This window comes from Lepidochelys olivacea (genome assembly GCF_965140295.1).
Source record: "Lepidochelys olivacea isolate rLepOli2 genome assembly, chromosome: 2".
Taxonomy (NCBI): Eukaryota; Metazoa; Chordata; order Testudines; family Cheloniidae; genus Lepidochelys; species Lepidochelys olivacea.
Window position 1 is genome coordinate 194,525,856 of NC_140412.1, and position 27,485 is coordinate 194,553,340.

Consider the following 27,485-nt stretch of genomic DNA (forward strand, 5'->3'; position numbering starts at 1 on the left):
CAGGATACTAGATTAGAGGGACCACTGGTCTGACCCAGCATGGCTGCTCTTAATTTCCTTTTAGGATGTGTTTAAGCATGCTGCCACTCAGGACATTTGAGCACTCTACTTCTGACACGGATTAATAGAATTTGTTGACAGCATCAACAGGGCGCCTGTCTTCTTTTGTCCTGAAAATATGTCATCAGACCATTTGGATGTGACATTAAAAAAAAAAAAAAAAAACACAACCCTCCAGGAATCTCTTTCTCAAACGTGCCCTGTGCACTGAATTCAATGACCTGGCTCAGGCCCCAGGCAGGGAAGAAAGCGTTGCTGGGGGCCCTGTTTGCGCATGACACAAAAAATGAGACTACAGCGAACCCTCCCTTAGAACGCGCCCTCCCCTCCCCCTCCAAGAATTGACCCCTTCCGGCCCCCACAAAGAGCTTCCCCACGGCAGAACCGAGCACTGGAGGGCGCTCGCGGGGCCTTCGGCTGACAGCGCGCGCGACCTCCCGCGCAGCCGTGCGCAGCCCATGGCCCTGGCCGGCCCGGCCCAGGGAGGGGCGGGTCCCTGAGACGCTCTAGCCGCACGCTCTGTGGTGGGCCGGGCCGGCTGGGGTGACGCGGCGGGCGGGTCCCGTGATGGCTGGCGGTGTCGCCCTGGCGTTGTCACTCGCTGCCGCCTCCCCGGCACCAGCTCGCGGCCGCCGAGCTCCCGCCATGGCCGAGGACGGGCACTTGGAGGCCTCGAGCGAAGGGTGAGCGCGGGCCGGCGGGCGGGGAGACGGCGCCACAGGCGGGGGCAGCAGTTGGGGGGGACCTCCTCCGGCCTATGTACACCTGCGAACCCCCAGATTCCCCCTCCCGGCCCCCCGCACACCGCTCAGCAGCGGACCCTCACATCCCAGGTGCTGCAGGTTATTTTCTGTCTCACTTCCTCCATCTTCTTACTGCAAAACCACTGATGTCTTAGTTGCTTCAGCTACAGCAACTTCCCCCCTCCCCCGGGATCTACTCACATCTCTCGTCTCCTCCACCCCGTACAAACTGCTGTTGCCAAACAGTAATTTTCCTCTTTTGTCTGTGTCGCTCCATCTCTCCATTGACTTCCACTTCCCTTCAGCATCAACTGAGAAACACAAGTCCCCTTTAAACCGGTGTGCAAATTGGCCTGACCCACATTTCTGCTACTATTCCTTCTCTTCCCAAGCAGCCCATTCAGAATGACTTAATCGTTGTCTTCACATTTTCTACAATGCTGCACCTTGTGTTTGAAACTATCTTCCCCTCCACTGTAGTTTGTGTGCCAAACAAACCTCCCTCTCCTTTAGAGAGAAACAAGGAAGGCGAGGTAATCTTTTGGTGGACTAACTTCTGCTGGAGAGGTTTTGACTGAATAAAAGATATTACCTCACCCACCTTGTCTCTCCGATTCCCTAGGACCAACACAGCTATAACACCCTACAACATTCTTCTTAAAATACACAGTCTATAAAGCCTCCTGTTGATGATTTACCAAGTGAGTCTTAAAATATCTCTGCTTCATATTCTCAGACTCATTCAGTGCATTGGCTCTAAACTGCATTAGTTGCCTAACTTGATCCTTTGGGGAGTTAAGTGCTTCTTGGGTAGTGCTGCGTGCTCCCAACTTCTTACCTTCACACAGCACTTTTCAGAATTTTGTTCTTAGAATATAAAGTCCTTGGGGTAGGAAAAAATGGTCTACATTTTCATAAGGGTTTACTGATTATGGGTGTCCAACATGACATATTTTAAAAGGGGTGTGATTTTTAGAAAGTGCTCAGCATCCACCCTCTGAAAATCAAGCCCTTTTAAGGTCTTTCAGATTGCGCACCCAAAATCACTAGTCACTTTTGAAAACGAAAGTTTAAGTCTCCTCTTTGCACATCAAAAAGTGCATTGGCAGTGGTGAAATGCTAGTGCTTTGAACAGTTAGCACAGAGTATTTGCATTACTGCTTCTTAATATTGGCTAGTCTTAAAGCATGGTCATCCTTTCAAGGTGAACAAGCCTGGTTACAGCTAGAGAAAATTTAAATTAGTGTATTTCACTAATTCATACAATTACTTTCAGATTTAAAATTGTTTGGTTTGGTAGAGAAATACCTACATGCTATTAAAATTGCAGATTGGATACATATCTCAATGACAGGTGACATATTGGGTGTATATAAAGGAAAAATCTGAAATTTAATCTTTTTAAAAACAAATACATCAGATAGTAATTCACCTAGTTACGCAGCAAGTTCAACTAGTTGAAATCTGGCAACGTGAGTGTTCTGTGGGAGCATAGTGGTGATAGCATAGTAAAATCACTATAAAATATATTAATCAAAACATGCAACATCATACAGATGTAATACACAGTCTAATCTGAAGATAAAACTAAATATATTTGGATCTTCAATGTGGAATAAAGTATCTAGAAATAGTTTGTCAGCGTTCCGTATAAAATCACTAATTACTGCTCAGTTTGCATAAATGTGGGGAAAAGTTTCAAGGATTAAAACTGTTGTCTTTAAGATAAGTGGTAACTTTCTTTAAAAATAACTTTGGGTGGGTTTTTTTGGTGAATTTAGATGGAATGGCTTGCAGCAACTAGTTAAAACTAAGAGTGCTTTGGAATAATATATAGAACTATGTTGCAGGAATCATTGCAATTCCAATATTCATAACTGTTTTTCCATTATCCTTTGAGACTTTTCTTAGTTTGGGTTTTTACTTGTGAGGCATGTTGTTAGAGATGTTAGACTTTTTACAGTCTCAGAGTGAATGTAGTTTTAAAATCTGCAGTGATGAATTCAGTAGGTTTGAACTCATGAAGCACTTCCAGTAAGACACTCAGGGTACTATACTGCATAACATTCATAATCATTTACTTGCTCTTTAAAGAGACACTGTCAACTGCAGATTTGTCTGGCTGTCGCACCTTAAAATTTAAAACAAAGCGTAAGCAGGTAGGGTAATGAAATCATGCTCCAAATATCTGCACAGTTATCGTTCTTTTGCTCAGTTTTTCTTTAACTTAGAAATGAAGATTCAAAACAAATCCACTCAAAACAGTGTCACTGCCCGCAGGATCTTGTCTTAGTCCTTGTCTCTCATCATCAGCTGGGACTTCCTCCCTCCCAGCCAACTCTTGCTCCCTTAAAAGGTAGACAGTTTGGATATCACACAGAATATCAGAGTTGGAAGGGACCTCAGGAGGTCATCTAGTCCAACCCCCTGCTCAAAGCAGGACCAATCCCCAATTTTTGACCCAGATCCCTAAATGGCCCCCTCAAGGATTGAACGGTCTTCCTCTCAGGCCTTCTACCTGATAGTAAAGCACTCTATGTTCCTCCATGACCCAGGGTCTCTCCTGTCTGCTCCCCTCCCTAAAAGTCTACAAGACTTATGTAGTTTCTTGTAAGTCACATGACTAGCAGAGGCTTCCAGTTTTAAAGGGAACATGGGCAAAAACAGGTGCACTGGGATGTACACTTTTACCCCAGTGCCCAGTGTTACACACAGACTAAAGGAAATTTGCCACCCCTTTTCCAGGTTGGCCGTTTGCATTGATAGGAGTTTGTGTATAGGCAGATGCCTTTCTATGTCTATCATCGCTTTCACTCTCTGGTCTCATGCACTTGCATCACATTCATGTACTGTCCTCAAAGCTCAAGAGCAAGTTTTATTTTAGCCACTCTAGAAAGTGTATTTATGCAGTTTCCCTGCCCCTGCATAGATTTGGGAAGGGGAGCACTGTGGCTTTCATTGGGAAGGTGTCTTTTCTCCCCTCTCTTCTGGGTGGAGCCACAATGGAGACACAGTTAGGAGGCTGTCTCCTCACCCCTGGCCTGCTGCTAGTGTATTTCCCATCCCTGCAGATGGAGGCCTCCCATCTAGAAACTTCCCTGGGAGGAATGTTTAACGGCAATAGGGACTAGAACAGTGATATCCAGCCTTCTCAGTCTGAGGGGTGAACAGATTATTTGCTGCAGTCAGTATTGGAGATGGATTCTCTCTGTTCTGCTCTCCTTGTACCACTTAGGCCAGTGCTAGAGATTTAGGGTGACCAGACAGCAAGCGTGAAAAAGCAGGACGAGGTGGGGGATAATAGGAGCTTATATAAGAAAAAGACCCCAAAATTGGGACTGTCCCTATAAAATTGGGACATTTGGTCACCTTATAGAGATTCTCCTTTTTTGGGGGGACTCCCTCGGCTGCTTTAGCCTATGCAGGGGTTGAGGCAGAGAACCTGGAATCCATAAGGAGTAGTTCATTCTTGGTTTCTCTTTTCCCCTCTCCTGAGCTGCCCTTAATGGCAATGTGGTGAAGGGGAACTGAGCCATCGTTCCTCTAGGCTCAGGCAGAGCCAGTCAAACTTCTTGTATCCTGCTCTCCTTCAGGCTTGAAGAGAAACAGTCAACAAAGCAGCTGAATTGCTCAACAGTTACCGGAGGGAAGGGACAGCAGCTGCTAAGATCATTCTGGGCTCACATCACAGCTCCTCCTTGGGCTGTAGGTGAAGCAGTGGGAGGCAGTACTTCATTCCTCCTCCTTGTAGTGATGAGTTTAATTTGAACACCCAGTTTAAAAATTGCAGGGCCTGGCACACTTTGAATTTGTAATCAAATATTTTATTCTTAAGTCTCCCTCAAGTACTGCAAGGTAGACACTGCCGAGCTAGAGGTTTTCTCCTCCCTCCCTTCTCAAGCCCAAACATGGGCTTAGTGGACAGAAGGGCAGCCTCCAGGCTCCCCCACAAGGTTGCAGAAGGCATAAAGAGTAGACTGCCCTTCTTTCCCCACCCTTCAGTAATTCTCTAGTGAGTGCAATGGTAAAAAGAAAATATTGACATACTTTCAAAAAATTTTCAAGTAAAAAAAAAAATCCAAGTCGAATATGTCTTTAATAATCAAACATACCCCACTCAGTGCTCCGTGCCAGCATGGTACGTGCATGCACAGGGCTATAAATTCAGGGTGAGATTACAGGGATTGCACACTTTTAAAGTCCTACCCATTACCTCAGGTGGAGGATCCTGTTCTCCGTGGCTAGTTGGCTGAGTCCCTGCTGAGTTGGGGCAGAAATCCTCCACCAGCTTGCTTGGCCAGTCAATCATCTGGGCTCTAGTCCCTTCCCTCTCAATAAAGTGTCAGGGTGGGGCGAGGAAGATGATAGTCATCTGTTAACTCTTGAATCATATTTAAAATCTTGAGTAACAGGGGTGATAGATATCTGGGAAGTAGTGTTCGGAAATCTACTACTGCCGCCCATACTGTAGATAAAATGAAGACTTCTGTCCTCAGGGCTATCGGCCTAGCACAAACCTTTCACTAGTACTAAATTCACAATTCATTCTGTGCTCAGTAGGGTCATTTATGCAGTAAGGAGCTGCACTAGGAGGAATTGTGCCTTAGGTCCTTTTCGTGATGCAGTATATTCACTCTTGCAGACTGGTCCAACTCCCTGTTGCACTGGGAGGAACAGCATCTTGGCCACGGGTAGGCAACCTATGGCATGTGTGCCGAAGGCTGCACGCGAGCTGATTTTCAGTGGCACTCACGCTGCCTGGGTACTGGCCACAGGTCCGGGGGGCTATGCATTTTAATTTAATTTTAAATGAAGTTTCTTAAACATTTTAAAAACCTTATTTACTTTACATACAACAATAGTTTAGTTATATATTACAGACTTCTAGAAAGAGACCTTCTAAAAACCTTAAATTAGAGTGAATAAATGAAGACTCGGCACACCACTTCTGAAAGGTTGCTGACCCCGATCTAGGTACTGTGAGCCCAAGAGGGTCACCACAATACAGGGCCTTTGGTGGGAGAACTAAAGGGTGGAAAACTGAAAACACAAATGAAGAACCTTCCCATTTAAAAAAAAAAAATCTGTAGTCTCTTCTGATTATTCACTATGGTTACATTTGTAATCTTATTTTTGGCATGTCTTAACTTTTGAGCACTTGACTTTGCAAATTTGACATGCCTTTAGCATAGCTTTTTGGGGTGTCATTGGTATTGACAGCAAGGGAGAAGAGGGGGAGGAAAGGTAGATAGCTCAGTTTTTGCGAGATTTGAGGTTGAGCAGGCAGTGAGAGCTCCAGATGAGAGATTTTGATAACAGGAGAGAAGTCAGGGGAAGAGAGGTAGATGTCTGAGTCACTGAAGCTGTGTAAAGGGATGAGGTCACACTGGGCTAAAGTTAGAGGGAAAAGAGGAGGGATTTAAATACAAAGTCCTGAGTGATTGACAGTGTGGGGGCAGGAGAAGCAGGTGGTTAGTGGTAGGAAAATCTGGAGAGCAAGAGGCTACAGAAGTGAAGGAAGGGTAAAGTTCAGTCCTATATAATAAGTACTTTCTCTTATTTGCTAGTATAACATTTTTGTTAATGTTCTTGGTTAGGTTTGTTTGGATTTCAGTATCAAATACAAGTGTAAAATAATGTTTTATTAGACAAGAATGGGAAGAAAACACAAAGTCTTTATTTCTTTACTGCTGGTGCTGTGACTGCTTTGTAAATTATTTTTTTTTAAAGGGGAAGTGTCTGATCTTGAACTTTGAATGTTTCTGCTCCTCCAGAGTTGATGAAATCAGAGCAGGAAAGGACTGGTTTCCTGACCTGTTAGCATTAATTATCCTCCATGTCTTTGTAGTAGTTTGACATGTCTTTTAGATGAAATGTGAGGCAATAGGGCAGTGTTTCACAAGCTTTGGGGGTAGGGAGAAAAGGGATACCAAGCTTGTCTGGGGATTTGGAGCACAGGCAGAGGACAGTGGTGGTGGTCAGGAAAAGCTGAATGATCCCACCTATGTAGGGCCCTACCAAATTCACAGCCATGAAAAACATGTCACGGTCTGTGAAATCTGGTGTTTTGTGTACTTTTATCCTATACTGTACAGATTTCACGGGGTAGACCAGTGTTTCTCAAATTGGGGGTTCTAATCCAAAAGGGAGTTGTGGGGGGGGGTCGCAATGTTATTTGAGGAGGGTTGCAGTATTGCCACCCTTACTTCTGCACTGCCTTCATAGCTGGGTGGCTGCAGGGCAGCAGCTGTTAGCCGGGTGCCCAGCTCTGAAGGCAGTGCCCCGCCAGCACCACCACAAAAGTATGGGTGGCAATACCATACCATGCCACCCTTACTCCTGCACTGCTGCTGGCGGGGCTCTGTCTTTGGAGTTGGGCTCCTGACTAGCAGCCACTGCTCTCCAGCTGCAGCACTGCTGCCAGCAGCAGAGCAGAAGTAAGGGTGGCAGTACCTCAACCCGCGTAACAATAATCTTGCAACACCCCTTCCCCTCAGCTCCCCCTACAATTACACCACCGTGAAATTTGAGATTTAAAATAGCTGAAATCATGAAATTTATGGTCACAGGATTTTAAAAATCATGAAATTTACCAAAATGGACCATGAATTTGGTAAGGCCCTACAGATATGCCTCTCACAACTGCAAATGTGCTTAGTGACCTCCTGTTCTCTTGTGGCAGCCTGTAGTACTGTACAGCCAGTTGTGCAAGCAGCGTGGGTGTACTGGGATGCAGGCTCAGGCAGCAGTCTGATCATTTAAACTTTGCCCTTGTAGTACTCATCTCAGCTGCAAGAGCACATAATGCTTGACCCCACTGCATCAGTGAATGCCCTCTCAACACCCTGGAATGTGGGGAGGGGAAGTGGCAAAAGGAGGCATCAAAATGAAACAAAAATTAGAAAACAAAAAATACACAAGGGGCAGAAAAGGATGTGAGGAATTGCTGGGATACAGAAGAGAAGAGGGATAGGAACATGATAGTACGAGGAGTGAGCTAGTACCCATCTGCTGCATTTCAGGTAGGGGAGCTGTACCAAATTTGAGTACCAGTGTAATGCTGAATACCAGTGTAATGTTGATCTTCTCTCCTGCCTGAATTTGCAGCTTGTTCCAACTATTCCTAATGTCATGGTGTACTAGAATATCACTATACTAATCAGAAGAGATTAATTGTGTATGACTTACCTTGTTTACAATCTCTTGTTAGTATTTGGGAAGTCGGGGCCAATGTAACATGCTGTTTATATGTACAGGAAACTTCAAGTGGCAAAATGCAATGTTTCTAAATAATTTAACATTGATAAAGTAGGTGCTGACTGTTCTAAATACCAAGTTCAAGATACAATAAATATACAAGGAAGGCGTTTTTACCTCTGACCTAATGTAGCAATATTCTGTAATAAGCTACCAAGAGCCTCTTGTTGAAATCAGGAGGTATGATGTACAGGACACTTCCTAGAAATATTGTGCAGTAGTTTTCAAAATCATACGCAGTATTTTAAATGTTGCAAAACAGTTGGATAATTCAGTAACACTCAAGTAGTCACAGAACATTTTGGCTTGAAATTCTTCTAAAGAGCTTTATAAATAGGGTGATAATCCAGTTGGAAGAGGGAAAAATTGGCTTCAAAGTTAACCATGAAGCAGCTCCATAAAACTGTTGGATCTTATGGAAAATGCCAAACTGGTATTTGCAAGGGATACCATCCACCAGGGTTCTCACTTTGTGTTTTAGGCTTTCTAGTATATTCTCCAAGGCCCCACGCTCTTGAAGATTTGTAATCTCTGAGGGTAGTGATAGTGGGTAGAACATGAGCTGTATTCCATTCTATTAACATTCATGTGCCACTTCTGGAGCTTATCTCCTGTCCTTGGAATCTCCCATGCAAATTGCATCTGTGGTCACTACATCTAACTTCCAATCCACATGAAGAAACTCTTCACTCACACAGCTTGGTCTCTTCAGAAATAACTACTACTCATAAAGCATCTGGACTCATGTGATCTTAAATGTACTCCTCATCTTTAGAGAGCTGATATCCCAAAAGGTCGCTTTGATTCAAACGAAGTTGAACTGCCATGTTTATAGAAACAATGAGGGAGGAATCAGGTTATGCCTCTTGTGTTGGAAAGCTCTGCAAGCATGGGAATGGATTCTGCCGCTAGACATTTGTAATCATTTCAGCCAGTCCCCATCAGACTGAGGACTGGTCTTACACTGGGACACCCTGCTCTATTCCAACTCAGGAGCCCTCTTCCTAACGGACCAGGTTAGAGATCTGTAGATGTGGTGTTTCTGAATAGCTGACTTGTTTCCTTCAGCCTTCTTGGAATCAGTCTTGTAGATGAAATTCGAAATGGAAAAGATTCACAGTATAGTGCAAATGGACCCTTGTGGACCCATTTACTTTCCTCACATAAAAAACTATTTTCTTGACTTGTCTAACTTTGAAGATTAGCCTGTTTAATTTGGCAACTCTTTCAACCTATTGTGAATTTGTCTGCAGTTCCTTGTCACCAGTTTTCATGCAGGGCATGTTCCTTACATATTACAAACAAACTCTTTTTTTATTTATTATTAAATATGTTACTTATGAAATCGGTCAACTTTCAAATCTGACAATGTAAGTCACTCATTTTAGATCCAAATGTAGTATATTTCAAACCTCTTTTCATCTCACTTATTGTAAAAATGAGTCTCACAATTTAACTACATTATACATACAGGTTTCTCACTCCAAATGTAAAAGGAGATGGTTTCATCATGCATTCATCTTGGTCCTCTGTAATTATTTCCTGCATTTTCCTACATGAAAACCCTCTGCACCCCCACAAGCTTTTTTCCCTTTCACAGCAAGATTTCAGCTTTGCCTGAAATACTATCCCAAATAATATGTAAATTTACTTTGCTTTAAAATGTCTCCTGTTTTGAGGTCCAGTGTTCTGATTAGTCTATTAGCTCTGTTGGCTTATTGAAAATCTTGTGTGTAGGAGGAAGAAACAGAACCCAGACATATTAGTGAAATTAAACTCTCGTCTGTTAAAACTCCATCCTGTTTTTTAGGATTGTGCTTCATTTTGAGTCTATTGTATTTTAAAGGCCTGTCCCAATTTGGTCTTTCAGTACTATGTAACCAAATAGCAAAATGGTATTAGATTTGATTCAAGGAGTTAACAACTTAAAATCATTTAACTTGATTTTTTTTAAAAAAAAATTAAAGTACTTTCTGGTACTGTACCTGTCCATGTCTTCTTTCCAATTTCTTGTAGTTTTACAATCATGTGCTCATATTCTTTTAAAAGTATTTTTCTCCTCTGACGCTGTATGAAAGATCCATATAGTCAAGGGAAAGTGACTAAATGTTTTAATAAGACAAACAGTGAAACTTGAAGATACAAAATACTGTCAATGCACAAAGTAAATAAACTGAAAAGAGAAATACTCTCTGTGACACATTTCAATTGTAGTAGTAGTAGTAATAGTAGTCAATAAAAATGTTCAGAGAAGTGTGCTTTGTTGTTGTGTGTGTGTGGGTTTTTGTTTGTTTGTTTTTTTTAAATTGATGGTGTCCTTTTTAATAGGTGGCTAGCAAATAGGTTGGTATGGTAACATCTTGCTGTGAGCGCCCATGTAAGCTATGTTCAGTTTTCAGGTTGTCTCAAATAACTAAACTATCAAAGTGGGAAATGAGATGCTAATAAGAACTTTTCTCTAAATTAGCCTGGTGTAAACCTGTGGTTGCTGTCTGCCCTCTTATTCCATACTAACTGCTTGTGTCATCCTTGACAGTTTCTCTCCGTTTGTCCTAAGGTCACAACCTTAAAAGGAACTCAAAATTTAGTAACTGAAGTAGAATTTGTACTGCAAACTCTATTACTGGTTGTGATGCATAAGGTTAAAAAAAAAACCCACAGCCTGAGTCTCAGATCCTAGGTTGAGTTTAAAGAGTTGACAGAATAAACATCTTGTAAATGGAATAAATTTTGATATGGAGTAGTTTAGACACAAACGTGGGATTACACGATGCCACGTCATTTTTCAGAGTAGAATTGCCCTTAAGAGCCTTTTTTAATTTGAAAAAGCTCCCTGGAACAGAAAAGTGGATGCTTTATTGCTGTAGTAAGTTTTCTTTGCTTTTATAGCATGAAGGCACATGAACTCAGTGATGCTGAAGAAAATGCTCAAAACTGAACATGTGTAAATTCAGTGGAACAGACTAACTTATTGGCCATTCCTCCCCAAAGTTCAAAAAAGTGGTGTATCATCACTTATCTTTAACTCATGTATCAGCCTCTTGATGGCTATTGATGCTTCCTCTGTGAAATTGTCCTTGCTTAATCTTCATTGTTTTCATGACTCTATGCAGGTTAGAAAGTAGTCATATATATTGACTAAAATCCACTCCCTTTTCAGGTAGTTGCTTTCCACTCCAGTTCAAAATGATATAATAGTGTTTTAATTTAAATATTTTTAATGTAATTTTTTAACCTGACTTCTCTAGGACAGTAGTTGCCCAGCTCTCCCATTTGCTTTTCCTTTTCTCAAGTTTGTTTGTTATTATTTATGTAGCTCTTTAGGACTTGATCCAGGAAAGTGATGAGCACTCTGGCCCTGATGGAGTAAAGCATGTAAACACAGAGTAGTCTCAGTTAAGTCAAACGTTTAAATGTTTTTTCTGGATTGTAGCCATTGTGCTCAGAACCTTGCTGGATTGAGCCTTATAGTATTTTTCATATCTAAATTGCAAAGTACCTACAATTCTGAATTCTCTTGCTAGCAAAAGAGAGGGGTTGTTTTTTTTTAAACACACTGCCTGCAGAAGGCAGCAGAGGAAGGCATCTGTAGTTCCCTTTTGATATTGGTTTGTACTTCTGTATCTGCTCCACTGTTAATGTGTCTCAGTTTTGTACCAGTGCAATCCAACTGAAATCCACAGAGGCCATCTCATTAATTCATTAGGTCTGAAAACAACCACCTCTGTTCATCTCAGTGTTTAGGCAGCAAACTACAATAGGTTCTTTACCCTTTCCATGATAATCCAGTAGTGCAGCTACTCTGTAGACATCCAGCACAAATTGGAAGTCTGGTGAGGGGAAAGGTTATTGTTTAAGTTGTAAAACCAAAAAACATTTGGATTTAAACAGGAAATTCAGTGCAATAGTCAGGTTATCAATTTCATTGTATACTCTTTTCAAATACAAAGTTAGAGTTGTGTAAGTGTCAGTATTCTGACCTGACCTTAAGGCTGAGAAGGGTTGATGAGTTTTAACAGGCTTTATTGTCCGTTGGCATTTATCTGACACTCAGATATTCTGTACATTTTCCTACAAAGTAGCACTAACCAATTTAAGGTTTGGTACACTGCATGAATAATTGAGACTGACCTTCAAAAGAAACAAAACAAAATTTCTACTACTTTAGAAATGTGGCGAATAATCACAATAACTAGGTTGAGAAGGTTATTTATCATATTCCCTTATAAACCACTTTTTCTTGGTGCTTTGATAGACCTCCCCAGCTACGATTGTCCAGAGCAATAAGTATCATAATCTTATATGCAGTAAAGCACTAGATTCTCCATGTTGATTGAAGCCAACCATATATGAGATTTACAAGTGACCTGGAAAGAAACTCCTGAATTAACTAACTACATGTATATGAATACCCCCCATACCACTAACCCAGTTGTGGTAATACTAGCAATTAAAAACATGTAAATTTTGCTTCTCACATTTTTGAGGTCATTCTGCGGCTAAATCCGGGTTTGCTGTAAACAGATTAGAATATTGTAATCTGGGACATCATAGAAAAGTTAATGATTCTATTGTGTTGCCTAGATCTATAGCATGGTTTGTTTTTAATTTTTCAATAAATACAAGAACAATGAAATGAGCAGAACATTTTAAAATTAGTACAATAATTGAAATCAGGACAAGGATGCAAACATAAGTATGTTGCTTTATGCTTTTAGCTTGTTTTTCTCTTCTAAATTTTTATAACATCTGTGTATATTATGCTCAAATGTTGATTTTTAGTAATATTTATAAACCTTGTTGTAACAGCTGCATTAATAAATCCATGCAATACTAATTTTCACTTTTGTCCTCAATATAGTTATTTTCTCTGTTAAAGCTGTGCTTGACAGCCTTTCCAGACATTGTGAATAACTGTCTCATGCCATCCCAGACAAGTGGATATGATCAGTCAAACTAGAAGTAGAGTTGTGATGGTAGGTACCCTGTAAAAGGGTATGCTGGCTGCAGCTCAGTTTTTGTCCTTTGTTTCCGCAGAGGTGCTTGCTAGGCTGTTCAGATATATGGTATTGTTAGCATAACGTCATCTTAATCACACTACTTTCTAAAATGTCTGTATTCCTGGGTCTTCAGGAGAGAAGCTAAGGACAGCAGCCTGCTTCCCAGCTAGGAACCCTAACTTTTTCTCAAACATTAGTATATTTGAGTCCGTTTTGATTTGATCTATTCGAGAAGACATTCCTTCAGGCCAGAGAGTAACAAAGGAAAGTTTTATTTATATCTAGTATTTGTAGTCTCAGCTTTCAGCATAGCAGTGCTTTCAGGTTCCAGCCTCCAAGGTGGACTGCCTAAATATAGTTCCTGGGTACTCTTCCAAATAAGTCTTCTACAGTCTTTTCCTTTCTCACTGGTCCTCTCAGTCACAGAACTATGTCTTCTTCACTATAACCTCAGAAGTACTAGCCTCTCTTGATTGGTGACTGGTGGAAGCTAATTTCATGAAGGGATACATTTAGAGCCCCACTCCTGAATCCCAATAAACAAAGACACTTATTAAGGTTGCTGTATCTGTTTCTGGAACCATGTGACATGTAAGGCCTTACATATTCCCAGAAGAAGGCTAGAATGGTATGATATACTCACATACTACTCCTCCTGATGGTAGATCCTGTTAGGGATCCAAATAAAACAATGCTACCACTATTAAGCTGCTACAGAATATTTAGATTAATTAAATATGTTTAAGAGAGCAGGGCCTGATGAAGTTCATCCTAGGATACTTAAGGAACTAGCTAAAGCAATGTTGGAACCGTTAGCAATTTTCTGTGAAAACTCATGGGGAATGGATGAGGTCACAGAGGACTAGAGAAGGGCAAACATAATTCCCATCTTTAAAAAGGGGAAAAGGAGGAAACAAGGAAATTATAGATTGGTCAGCCTAACTTTGATACCTGGAAAGATACTGGAACAAATTATTAAACCATCAGTTTGTAATCACCTAGAGGACAATAGAGTTATAAAGAATAGCCCGCATGAATTTGTCAAAAACAAATCATGCCAGACCAACCTTTGGAAGGGTTTCTGGCCTAGTGGATGGGAGGAATCAGGAGATGTCTCTTGATTTTTAGTGAGACTTTTGTTACAGCCCTTAATAATAGTCTCATAAGCAAACTAGGGAAATGTAATGTAGATGAAATTACTATAAATTAGGTGGAAAACTGGTTAGAAGACTATACTGAAAGAGTAAATCAGTGGTTCGGAATCCAACTGGGAGATTCTGGGGTCCCACAGGAGTCAGTCCTGGGCCCGGTACTAGTCAATATTTTTATTAATGACTTGATAAGGTAGTGGAGAGTATGCTTCTAAAATTTGTAGATGACACAAAGCTGGGAGGGGTTCCAAGCACTTTGGAGGACAGAATTAGAATTCAAAATGACCTTGATAAATTGGAGAATTTGTCTGAAATCAACAAGATGAAATTCAATAAAGTGCAAAGTACTACACCTAGGAAGGAAAAGTCAAATGCACAAACAAAAATTGGGGATAACTGGCTTGGAGGTAGTACTGCTGAAAAGGATGTGGGGGTCATAGCTGATCACAAATTGAATTTGAGTCAACAATTTGATGCAGTTATAAAAAAGCTAATATAAACAGGAGTGTTGAATGAAAGACACAGGAGGTAATTGTCCCACTTACTCAGCACTGGCGAGCCTCAGCTGGAATGCTGCGTTCAGTCCTGACACCACACTTTAGGAGAGATGTGACAAATTGGAGAGGTCTGGGGAGAGCAACAAACGTGATAAAAGGTTTAAAAAAGCCTGATGTGTGAGAAAAGGTTAAAAAAACTGGCCGTGTTTCGGAAAACAAGATTGGGTGGGGGACCTAGTATGTGTTGAGATATGTTAAGGGCTGTTATGAAGAAGATGAGGATCAATTGTTCTCCATCTCCACTGAAGGTAGGACAAGAAGTAACGGACTTAATCTGCAGCAAGGGAGACTTAAGTTAAATATTAGGAAAAGCTTTCTAATTATAAGGATGGTTAAGCTCTGAAATAGGATTCCAAGGGAGGTTGTAAAAAGAAAAGGAGTACTTGTGGCATCTTAGAGACTAACAAGGGAGGTTGTGAAATCCTTTTCCAGTTTTTAAGAATAGGTTGGACAAACTCGGAGAGGTCTAGGTTTACTTGGCCCTGCCTCAGCACAGGGGACTGGACTTGACCTGACAAGGTCCCTTCCATTTCTACATTTCTATAATTCTATGTATATAAACAGTCACCCAGGCTGTTGAGTAATGACAGAAGAGGTAGGGACGGTACTTCATTGGAAAGCATCAAATCTAATTGCTGTACAAATGATCCATATTGTGGATATCTTGACCTGTATGGCCAGCTCAGCCATAGTGTACTTCAGAAAGGTGTGTTGGAGCTCAGCTAGTTTATGTTTCAGATTCTCTTCCAACAAGCATCACTGAACATACAGAATGCAAAGTGGGACTGCTGTTACATAGCTAATTCTGGGACCCTTTGCATTGGGAGTACAAACACTCTTAAACATGTGACTTTGACAAGACTACATATTCCCGCTGACCTCCCCATATGCATCTACTCTTGATAGTAAAAATAAGAAAATACCCACGGAAATAGCTAAAGGAACCTTGGTAGTGTGAGATTATCCTGTCCCTTGATATTCCAAACTTGTAGCTGTTGTAAAATCCTCTTTTCCCTAACCTAAGGATGGTATTTCCTGTTTCAAGTGGTTCAAACTACGAAGCTCACCTTTATCTTACAGCATGAATATTGCACCTAATTTGCACCTAATTTGGGAGGGTTTCTCAGATAGTGATTTTTTTCCACACTGCTCCATTCTTAGGTGGTTCCACCTCTGTGGTTTATTAGATGGTATGAAGAACTTTTTGGCTTTGATGTCATGGAAGACATTAAACCAAGGATTGGATTGGCAATTAACTTTTCTTAGAGATGAGCTAGATAAGGGAGCTGTTTGAGCTTCCTCTGGGTTCAAGTTTGTACTCTCTTGAATGAGGCCTACTTGTGCTGTGGTTAATGGGGTCCCCATGCACTTTGCGGCAACCTAGTTAAGTTTCCTCTGACTCGTGCTCTGAACATAGTTTTGAAAGCTCCCATGCCTTTCAAGCCCTTAGGGACTTCTTCAGGTTATTTTAAGGTGGTTGCTGGTAAACCTGCACTTGCTTGGAGATTGTGTGAACTGTAGTTTCTGTCCTACATGGAACCATATCAGTGTTGTATCAAGTCAAATATGTCATTAAAAGGACATTGTCTACTTCAAAAAAAAATACTTCATTGAAATTTTTTGCCTATTGGTGTTACAAGGGTAATCAAAAATGAGTTCGACAAAGATTAGAGAGGTTATTTTCTCTATTTTTCCTTTTTGTTTACTTAGTGTATTTGATAACATTTTGTATAGTGAGTGTCTGTTTCTCTTTGTATAGTCAATATTAGTTGATTTTTTTTTGTTTGGTAACTCCACACAGCAACTGAGGAATGAAACCACTTTTTAAAAAAAGAAAAGAAAATATGGTTGTAAAACTATATAAATTGACAGGAAGATTCTGTGGAAAGTGTAGGACCTGAAACTACTTTAAGCTTTGACTAGATTTCAAATTGACTGTATCCTTTTAATACATGCTAACTGTTGCCATCTGCCTATCACAGTCAGGATTACATACTCCACATGTCAAAGGCCTTGTGTGCATTGCTTCTCAACCCCAGCAGTGTGTAACCTTTTTATGTAGATGATAGAGGTACCCTGGCCATTTTCCTGCCTGATCTGGATCACCTTTTACTGCTCTGTTTGTCATATCAAAGACTTATTCGCTCTTCAAAAATCTTGTCTTTTTTTTTAAAAAAAGGCACGAAACTAAGAATCTGGAATGAAAAATATGAAAAACCTTTAATTCAGATAAATACAAAGATATATACTCGCTTAGTTCTGAGAACTCTAAACCTTGAATTTCCTTTAATAATTCATCCACCTGTTGTAGGGTTCAAATTTATTTAACAGAAATTAAAATAGGCAATACAAAAATAAAGCTACTTTTAGTCATTTAAATATGACAGATTTATCATAGATAGAGGAAACTAAATACTTGTCTTCAGAATACTGAAGTTTGCTTATCCCAAAGAACAGATACAAATAACAGTGTGATGGGTGTACTAACACAGCACTGGGCACCGGGGCCTGACCAAACACTGAAATCCATCAGATGGGACAGGAGACCACACCCTTTTGCCCCTGCTGTGCATGTTTCAGGTGGAAGGGACAGATAAAAGGAGGCAGCCCAGCTCAGTCTGTGCTGGCTGAGGAGGGGGAAGGACATGTGCTGCAGGTTCCTGTAAGAGGTGACTGCGACTCTCAAGCAGTGGGAACTGTGGACCTGGACAACACTGTGGATGATCAATAGACCTGCACTGCTACCATTTTGACATGTTTGTTACAGCTGTCTTTAACAGTAGAGAAATTTCTTTATTGCTAAAAATGTTTTTCCCCTTAAAGAAATTTTAAGGGTTTTTTTAAATCAAGATATGTCTTAGGAATTTATACAGTATTGGGCTGAGGGGATGGGAAGAGAAGCGAGTGGGTGTTAAACTGCTGATCTCAGGATCATGTGGTAATATTCTTCAGCTTAGAATATCACTGGAAGAGACATATGACTTAATATGGTGGCCCAGCTGATACCAAGGTATTGTTATAATCAGTTTTTAAGACCGTAATTAATTAAAACTAAGTTGATTATATCAATTGATAATTTTCATTAAACTGTTTTAAATTTCATGGTACAAGTTGATGGTTGATAGTTGGCCAAATTGCTTTGTGTTGATGCCAAATTTACTTTTTTATAAAAATCTAAATTTTAGATAGCTAGTCTTGTCCATCAGCTTGGAAACAAACTGTATTCAAATACTTGTGGGGCTTGATTCAGATCCCATTAAAATCAGTGTAAAGACTTCCATTGACTTCAGTGGCCTTTGAAAGAGAACCATGGGGTCAGATGCAACTCCCGTGACTTAAAATGAGAATCTTTCCATTGACGCCTTTAAAGGGAATTGGACTGGTCCCTTATATAGCATTAAGGTGATCCTTGGGTGCAGTGTTCTGCAATCTTTAGCACTGGTAGAAGCAAATATTTAATTGCTTTAGTTTCTTTCACAAATGCCAAGAGGCTGGGCAAACAAAAAAGTGGAAACATAAAGGGGGGAAAAGGATAATTGAGGCAAAATGATGTAAAAAAAACCCCTTAAATGCAGAAGAGTTTTAACTGAGATTCTAAGAGAAAAAGGTTCTTGAAAATGTGTAACCTTTCGTTTGATTTGACATTCTAATTTAGCTGTCTTATGTTGTGTGTGTCTTCCTCAACTGTTAGTATTTTAAAAAATCAACATGAGAATGTATGGCAGACATGTTTGGACATAGGCACAAATTCCATGGGTGCTCCAGGGCTGGAGCACCCATGGGGAAAAAAATAATGGATGCTGAGCCGCAGCCCCTATATCAACTCCACCCCTACCCTCCAGAGCCTCCCGCCCACCAGTGGACCCCGCAGATCAGTGCCTCCCGCCCACCGTGATCAGCTGTTTCACAGCGTGCAGGAGGCTGGGGCAGGGGGAGGAGCGAGGATGCGATACGCTGTGGGAAGGGGGTGGGAGTGGAGTCTGGGGGGAAGGGTGTGGAGTGGGGGCAGGGCCTGGGGCAGAGTCAGGGGTTGAGCATCCTTCAGCACATTGGAAAGTTGGTGCCTGTGTGTTTGGATGCCAATGCCTAATGAGCTGACTTAGCTTAAGATGTAGAATTTGAAAAGTCCACTTGCCATAGGAAGTTTGGAAATTTTCCCAGGAGGGTGCCATCACTTTCTGCAGACTTCGAACTTACTTTAAAATCAGTTAAATTAATTAATTGAAACCCTGGCAGTTTCTAACTTTTATGGGTGTAAAGAGACTCTTCCAAACAAAGATTGTAGTTAAAGCAATGCAGTGCAGTCTTCCTGAATCTAGAAACTTATGCCATTGCCTATGCTGCTTTTCAGAACTTCCACAATATGAAACTTGGGATGTTGGATGCATGTTTTACTTTTGTTTAACACTTTTTTTTAATGTTCTTAAGAGCCTGCTCCTGCAAGATGCTGAGTGCTTTCAGTTCACTGATTGAGCTGAGCACCTGAGAGGATAAAGTAGTATTTGTTTTTAAATGTGTTTATTGAGAAATTGAAACACAGCTCCTAAATTCTGATGGTTAAAGCAAATCACTTTTTTACACAGAAAGGTCATAATTCAGAGTGACTGTTGTAAAGGTAACTAAATATTATTGAATGGCAATGGATACAGATTGTCAGATGCTGAATCCTGATTGACTGTCTTTCTGCTATAATCACCTGCTCTGTGTGTATCTGATCTGTGCTATCTGCAGCTTCACCGAGCACACTCGTCAGACTTTCCCTGTTGTGTTACTGCTTAAGCTTATGACACAAACTAATAAGTCAGGAGAAAGTAAAGGCTGAAACTCCATCTCATGCTCATTGTGGTCCTTGTACAGAATGGTCTGGGGTACTTGTGTGCTCTATTTGAGGCAATACTTGAAGATCTCTAAAGCTGCAGCTAATGCAGAATGTAGGTAGCTTGTTTATATATATTACAATTTATTTATAAATCTGTTTATTTTGTGTTTACTGCTACTGTAGGTCAGGGTGGCTATCTAGTTGGCTTCCTGCATGGTGCCCCACGTCACTGCCACATCTTAAAGAAGCTGAAGAGAAAATACTGAAGTGTAAGTATTTTTTTTACACATATGGAATATACTCAGATCTCATGTAATTTTTCTTCAGAAACAATTATTGCTATTTTTAATGCATTGCAATGAAGCAAACATGACTGTAATATAGATTCTCAGTGTTCCCTTGTTTAGGACCTTTGACCCTGCTCTGAAAGATACCTGATGTTCCTGTCCTGAGCTTCCACTGAACAGACTGCTAGATATGACTAAAAAATAAAAAGTATCTGAACTATATTTTTTTTCCCTTCAGGTATCACAAGCACGTACAGTAAACAATATGTCTTCATATCCAATGGAAATAAAATATGGACGCTAACATTCTCTCAGGACCTCTCATATAAAACTCCACTTGTTCTCCTCCATGGGTTTGGAGGAGGTGTTGGACTTTGGGCTCTCAATTTTGAAGACCTTTGCGAAAATAGGACTGTTTATGCATTTGACCTCTTGGGATTTGGGCGTAGTAGTAGACCACAGTTTGACACTGATGCAGAAGGAGCAGAAAATCAGTTTATAGAAGCTGTAGAAGAATGGAGACAGGAGGTAGGGCTGGACAGAATGATTTTACTTGGCCATAATCTGGGTGGATTCCTGGCTGCGGCTTACTCACTGAAATACCCATCAAGGTATGTGAAAATAAAGGGAAAAAGGAAATCTTTGCTGTCTCTTACTAATGTTAGTACTACACATCTGTATTCATTTGACATGCAGCAGTATATAAAACCAAGTTCTTTCTGAATTAGGTTTAGTTGTGAAAATTGGGTCAAGACTTGATTTAAAGAGACACTATCATCTAGTTTAGACCCAAAATGCAAATTGTTTTTGTTCTGTGTAGAAAAATATGAATACAGTATGAGCAGAAATTCTTTGTTTACGTTCTAACCATCAATCATTTTTGGTAAACGTCCTCTTGCAGTACTCTGAACCTGAACAGAAAAATCAGTTACTTCATGAGAATCTAAAAGCAAAACTGCCGTCCTGAAGCATGTATAGTTAGTTAAATATTGTACTATTAATAATCTGCATTAATATAACTTTTAAAGTATACATTTACAAATTGTTCAGACATCACAAGCTGCAGATTTATTTGCATAATAAAAACATTAATAACATAACTCCCATAGTAGGCAGGATGAACCAACAAATTAATGACCTCTAGGTGATTTTTCTAATTTTAGGAGTCCATTGCTGTCTCCTGTTCCCCAATCCTTGTATAAATAAGGGTATCGTGTGTCTCTTTTTTTCTGTTTTTAATCAGACTGTGACATTACAGTCAAACAAGTTTTATATTTGAATACTGTGTGCCCTTTGAAAAGTAACCTACATTTCTGTTTTAGTATTTTTCCCTCTCCCCACCCTGGTAAGTTAACATTAAGGTATAAGGATGGCTCTTAAGGTATAAGGATGGCTCTCTCCAACTTATTAGAAATCAGAGATTCTTAGCCAGTAGGAGATAAATGTTTGCTTGGTTTAAACTAAAAATAATTACTTGTTAAATCTGTGTATTTAAATGAAAATACAGTATGTTGTTTTACCCCTTCCAATGCGTGAATCTCTTATAAGGGGGAATCTTAGTAGGAATGCATCTAGGAAGACAGAGCCCACAGTCTAATGCAGTCATTCTCAACCAATGATACACATACCCCTGGGGGTATGCAGAGGTCTTCCAGAGGGTACTTCAGCTCATCTAGATATTTGCCTAGTTTTACAGCAGGCTACATAAAAAGCACTAGCAAAGTCGGTACAAATTAAGATTTCATACAGATAATTAATTGTTTATACTGTTCTATAAACTATACACTGAAATGTAAGTACAATATTTATATTCAGTTTGATTTATTTTATAATTATATGGTAAAAATAAGAAAGTAACAATTTTTCAGTAATAGTGTGCAGTGACACTTTTGTATTTTTATTTCTGATTTTGTAAGCAAGTAGTTTAAGTGAGATGAAACTTGAGAATACACAAGAAAAATCAGACTCCTGAAAGGGGTAAAATAGAAAGATTGAGAGCCACTGCTCTAATGTATGTCTAGTGCTGCGGAAACCTGTACTTCCCCCCCAAAAAAACCTGCAGCTCTGGAATAATTTCAGTAGCATTTGTTAATGTTTGGGGGTCGGGGGGAGTGTTTCTGAAGTATTCCTTAAATTAATGTTCGGAGTGGAGCTTTTTTGTGGTTATTCTCTAACATCTCTGGTCTCTCCTGAGTTTGTCAAGTGACTTATTTAAAAATAGGCAAGATATTGTGTTATCAAACCACTTAAACACCACAGAGTCATAGGGTTAGAAGTGAATGCCAAAGTGCAGGATTTGTTGTGGCTAAACCATCCAAGACAAATGGCTATCCAGCTTCCCTTTGAAAGCTTGCAGTGAAAGAGCTTCACAGCCTCCCTAGACAATCTGTTTCAAATCGTACAGTTAGGAAGCTTTTCCTGAAATTTAATCCAAATCTGCTATTCTGTAGTTTGAACCCATTACCTCTTCTCTGGCAAGAGAAATTTTTTATGGCAGCCTTTCAAATATTTGAAGACCACTATCATGTCCCTCCTTAGTCTCCTCTTTTCCAAACTAAACATACCTAGTTCCTTCAGCCTTTGTTTACATGCATTCCATCACTTAGATCATCTTTGTCGCTCATGTCTGAATCCTTTCCAGTTTCTTTACTTCTTTCTATACATTGGTGACCAAAATTGGACACAGTACTCTAGCAACGGCCTAACCAGCACTGAATAGAGTAGTACTGTCACCTTGTATGACTTGCATGCTATACCTTTGTTAATGCAACCTAAAATTGCATTTGCTTTTTTTTGCAAAAGCATTGCACTGCTGACTCATGTTTAGGCTGTGATCCACCACAACTCCCAGATCCTTTTCAGTAGTGCTGCTGCCAAGCTACTTATCCCCTGTTCTGTATTTGTGCATTTGGTTTTTCTTCGCCTTGTGTAGCAGCTTACATTTATCTTTGTTGAATTTCATTTTGTTGTCTTTAACCCATTTCTCCAGTTTATCAAGATCCCGCTGAATTTTAGCTCTGTCCTCCAAAGTGTTGGCAACCCCTCCCCCCCCGCCGCCAGTTTTGTGTCATCTGCAAATTTGATCAATATGCTCTCTGTTCCTACTTTCAGGTTGTTAATAAAGTTTGTTAAAGAACACCAGACCCAGCACAGATCCCTTTGGAACCCCACTTGAGACCTCCAGTCTGACATTTCATTAACAGTTACTCTTTGTGATTGTTTAAACCAGTTGTGTATCTACTTAATGGTAGTTCTGCTAAGCATGCATTTCTCCAGCGTATTTACCAGAATGTCATGTGGGACTGTGTCAAAAGCCTTGCTGAAGTCCAGATATATTATGTCCACTGCATTTACCCCATCTACCAAGCCAGATAGCGTGTCACAGAAGGAAATCAAGCTGGTTTGGCATGATTTGTTCTTGTTATTCCATGCTGGCTGCTAGTGATTACCCCTTCTGCTATACCCACTACCTGATTTACAAGGACACAAATCTCATCTTTCTAACTCACAGAATACAGTGCCTAGCAGCTGGTTTTGTGTTGAATCTTCTCTTCGATTTTACTTTCTTATGCTAATGAGGGATCAGAAATTAGATCATAGGATATGACCGTGATGGTGAATAATGTAGATTATTTAATCTGCCGATAGCTAGTTTTAATCTTTCTTGTTCCACAATAAATTGAGAGACTTCAAACCATTTTATACACACTAAACCTCACAAAACTTTTTTACCAACAGGGTGAAGCACCTCATTTTAGTGGAGCCATGGGGTTTTCCAGAGAGGCCTGACAATGCTGAACAAGAACGACCAATTCCAATCTGGATTAAAGCACTAGGAGCTATGCTGAGTCCATTTAATCCATTAGCTGGGCTTAGGTTAGCAGGACCCTTTGGTGAGTGCTAATTAATATTTGTTAAAGTACTATTTCTATTTATTTTAAATATGAATACAAAGCAAATATTTCATTAAGAGGTTGTCTTCTTATAATTGCTAATTTCCTTCTTATAAATAGTTTTTGGCCCATCATTTATTTCATAAAGCATCTGGAGCTACATCAACCGTCTATCATGAGTTTAAAAAAAAAAAGTGGAATTTCTAGCCTTTGTTTACATTTGAACTACCTGTATTCTTTAAAAATATATATATATATATATATATATATATATATATATATATATATATATATATATATATATATATAATTTAATATGCAAACCAGAAAGAGGCTTTTGTATGTTTTAAAAGCTTGACTAAGGTAATTAGCCTTTTGGACATATTAATTTGTTACTTTGCAAACAAGATTATTCTTTGAAGTAGAAGCTTTTCTAATTTACTTAATAGGACTATTCGATTAGCAAGTAGTTGCCCAGAAATAAAGCTAACAAATGATGCCTCTAACTTAAAAATTCAGTTTAGTTATTCTTAACAGTATTCCACTCTTTTTGGGGAAAGCAGAAATTCTAATTTAAAAATAGATTGCTGTGCCAAAGAAAATTCTCTAAAATGCAACCAGTTTGTCTGTCTTAGACGTAAAAAACCCCAACAATCCTAGCTTCTGTTGTAAATCTTCATGAACATCTGTTCAATTTTTTTGCATAAGGAATGGGTTTCCTTTCTTCCTATTATATAGTGGATTAACTGTACATTCTGACTTTCTGATGAGGGGGTGAGATTCTTTCTGGTGAGGGGGTGAGAATGTTAAATCCATTTATAAGATAGAAACTCCGTTACTTGATTTAATGTGGAGTATTTATTTTTTAAATTATTTAGACAACATGCACAAAAAAACTATCCAAAGGTTCAAGTTGTCTTGATAAACATTAAAAATACAAACCAGTTTGATCAACAAAAGCAAATGCAGCCATCTTCTTAAAACTGAAAAGGGAGATGACCCTCACACTCCAACCACTGATCTCAGCACACACCAATATATCGCAGCTTCCTTCTCTCACCCTACATTCCAGGAAAAAGAGATTTGGCAATGTGGACTTAAGATCAATAAACTTGGACTTATGACCAAGTGGAAAGTACATTCCAAAATTGGGCTACCCACGGAAAATGCCCTGCTGGTAGTCTCCACTTTATTGAAGTGCAGGCACTTCATTTGAAGCAGGATGGTACACAGAAATAAGCAGTCTCTCAAATACAAGGTCCAAAGCCAGTTTTGGGGTTGTAAATCTAAAACAGCACTTTAAACTCTATGTAGAATACTACGTACAGCCAGTACAAATAACTGAGCATTGGTGTCATGCTCATGACTAAAACCTCCATTTAATAAGTGAGCTGCAACCTATTGTATTAGATTCAGTTTCTGAACTGATTTAAAGTGTAACCCTACATAAAGTATATTGCAATAGTCTGATCTCAAGGTTATAACAACATGGATCACGGTGACAAGTTCTACATAAATGGTCATAACCTTTTGGCCTGAAACAGGTAGGGGAAGCAGCATTATGATCACTGCAGTTGCTGTGACTGTTTACCAGCATTTAAGGATTAACCCTTACCTCCAGATTATAAACCCAAGTCATAAATGGTGAGGTCACATCTTCAATTAAAGATGGAACTATATTCTTTGACATGTCTTCAGTTTGCTACCCCCTTTTACTAGCACCAATTCTGTCTTATCTGGGTTGACCTTCAGCCAGCAATCCCTCATTCATGCCCCAGATACTGGATAAGGCATTTAATAATGGATTATGGGTAGGATTTTCAAAAGAACTCAGCAGTGCCCTAACTCTGCTATCATTCAAGCCAATGGTAAAACTGTTGTTGAATTCATTGAGAGTAGAGTTAGGCCAATGCTGAGCTGTATGATTACATACACAAAATATGTTAAAATAACGTCCTTTTAAGGTTGCAAAGTCAACCAGTTGAAAATGAAAAGAAAGCTAAGAACAATATCTTAATGAATGTGTACAAAAGGACAAAATGAGGATTGCATGGACAACTTTAATTCTGACATTTCCTAATTCTCAAGTGCTTGGTTTTGCACCCAAAATAATGTTGTTCTTATAATGTAGTTTTTGTATGTCATTTCCTAGAGAATGTTTTTTTAAGAAAAAAGTTTTAAAAAAACCCTTAAATTCAATTACTGTGGTTCCCACATCATCCATAGGGGTCAGCCAGCAAACCTCCAGCCCAGACATCTACCTCTTGAGCTGTGGGACTAAATAAATTAGCTGGCAACAGGAGAAGGCTGTTCCTCCAAGAGGAGGTTATGAGCCACTGAGGCCATATGCAAGGTCCAGGAGTTGCAGGAAGGAACCTGGCCTGGCTATCTCCTCCAGCACATCCTCCCTTCAAGGAGTTGGGATGCTCCTATCCCATGTAGAGTCCTCAGGGTGGGGAATGGTTTGTTGGAGCCATGTGCTGGTTCTGGAGAATAGGCTTAGTGGAGCCTGGCGCAGCCCAGTTCCTCTATCTTGACCCCTGTGGGGGTTGGGGGGATGCGGCTGCTGCTCTGATGCAGTTTGGTGCCCATTCTTTTTGGAATGTTTGTGTCCATTTGTTTTGATATCATGCATGGTGCCAGAATTTTTCTAAGGAACGCAAATGATGGAAGGGGAGATAGTGACTTGTCCAAAGTTATCTCAGCCACAACCTCAGGACCTTTTTATAATGGGAAAATGTTAGTCAACCTAAATAAAGGGGGTCACTACCAGCTCCTGATAATTATTTTTTAAACTTCTATTTTTTTTTTTACAGGGTTAAGCCTTGTACAGCGTTTAAGACCAGACTTCAAGCGAAAATATTCCTCTATGTTTGATGATAACACTGTTACTGAATACATCTACCACTGCAATGTACAGTCACCCAGGTGAGCATAAATTTGCCAAAATATTTTTGAAATTAATCTGTTTCCTAATTCAACAGCCACCCTTCTCCTCCTCCCTCAGCGCTCCCAGTAATGCATGCGCACTGGCTTTTTATTGTAGGGTTGTTAGGCTACTAGCATTTAATGTGTTAATTTTAAAAGCAAAACATTATTGAACTTTGCTTGTTCATTTATCTATTTGCAATCCTAATTTTAGGTCTACCAAATTTGATTTTGTTGCCTTTTTTTTTTCTTTTAAACTTTGGATGAGCACTTGGGAGCTAAGTTTCAATCAAAAGGATGTTCTTATAAGAATGCCCCACTGGGTCATACCAATGGTCTATCTAGCCTAGTATCCCGTCTTCCAACAGTGACCAGCATCAGATACTTCAGGGATAATGAACAGAACAGGGCAATTTTGAACCATCTCCTGTCGTATAGGCCCACCTTCTAGCAGTTTAGGGACATCCAGAGATGGTGTTGCATCTGTGACCATCTTGGCTAATAGCTATTCATGGACCTGTTCTCCATGAACTTACCTAATTCTTTTTGAACCCAGAATCTTGTATTGCCAACTTCACATAGCAGGAAGTCACCAGACAGACCCCGAAAAGTCGCTAGATGTAGCTGTTTAAGCACTCAAGAGTCAAAAATGTCACAAAATAAAATTTCTAGAGAACTGATTGTGTGTGTGTGTATACACACTCACCCAGGCAAGTACATTCACAAAATCATTCACAAGCAGCTCAATAGTGTTAATAAAATCTATTCCATGTTCTTCTTACTACATTCT

General features: G+C 39.9%; 1 protein-coding gene across 1 annotated transcript in view; it reads left to right on the top strand.

Moving 5' to 3' along the window:
* The first annotated feature begins 545 nt into the window (after window positions 1-545).
* The window catches only part of ABHD5 (abhydrolase domain containing 5, lysophosphatidic acid acyltransferase), a 44,148-nt gene continuing 17,208 nt past the window's right edge, over window positions 546-27,485 (top strand). The window contains exons 1-5 of the mRNA XM_084618859.1: window positions 546-743; window positions 19,771-19,856; window positions 20,113-20,485; window positions 23,613-23,767; window positions 26,584-26,695. Coding sequence (XP_084474985.1) covers window positions 628-743; window positions 19,771-19,856; window positions 20,113-20,485; window positions 23,613-23,767; window positions 26,584-26,695 — 842 coding nt within the window. The 5' untranslated portion in view covers window positions 546-627. The remainder of the gene's footprint in view (window positions 744-19,770; window positions 19,857-20,112; window positions 20,486-23,612; window positions 23,768-26,583; window positions 26,696-27,485) is intronic.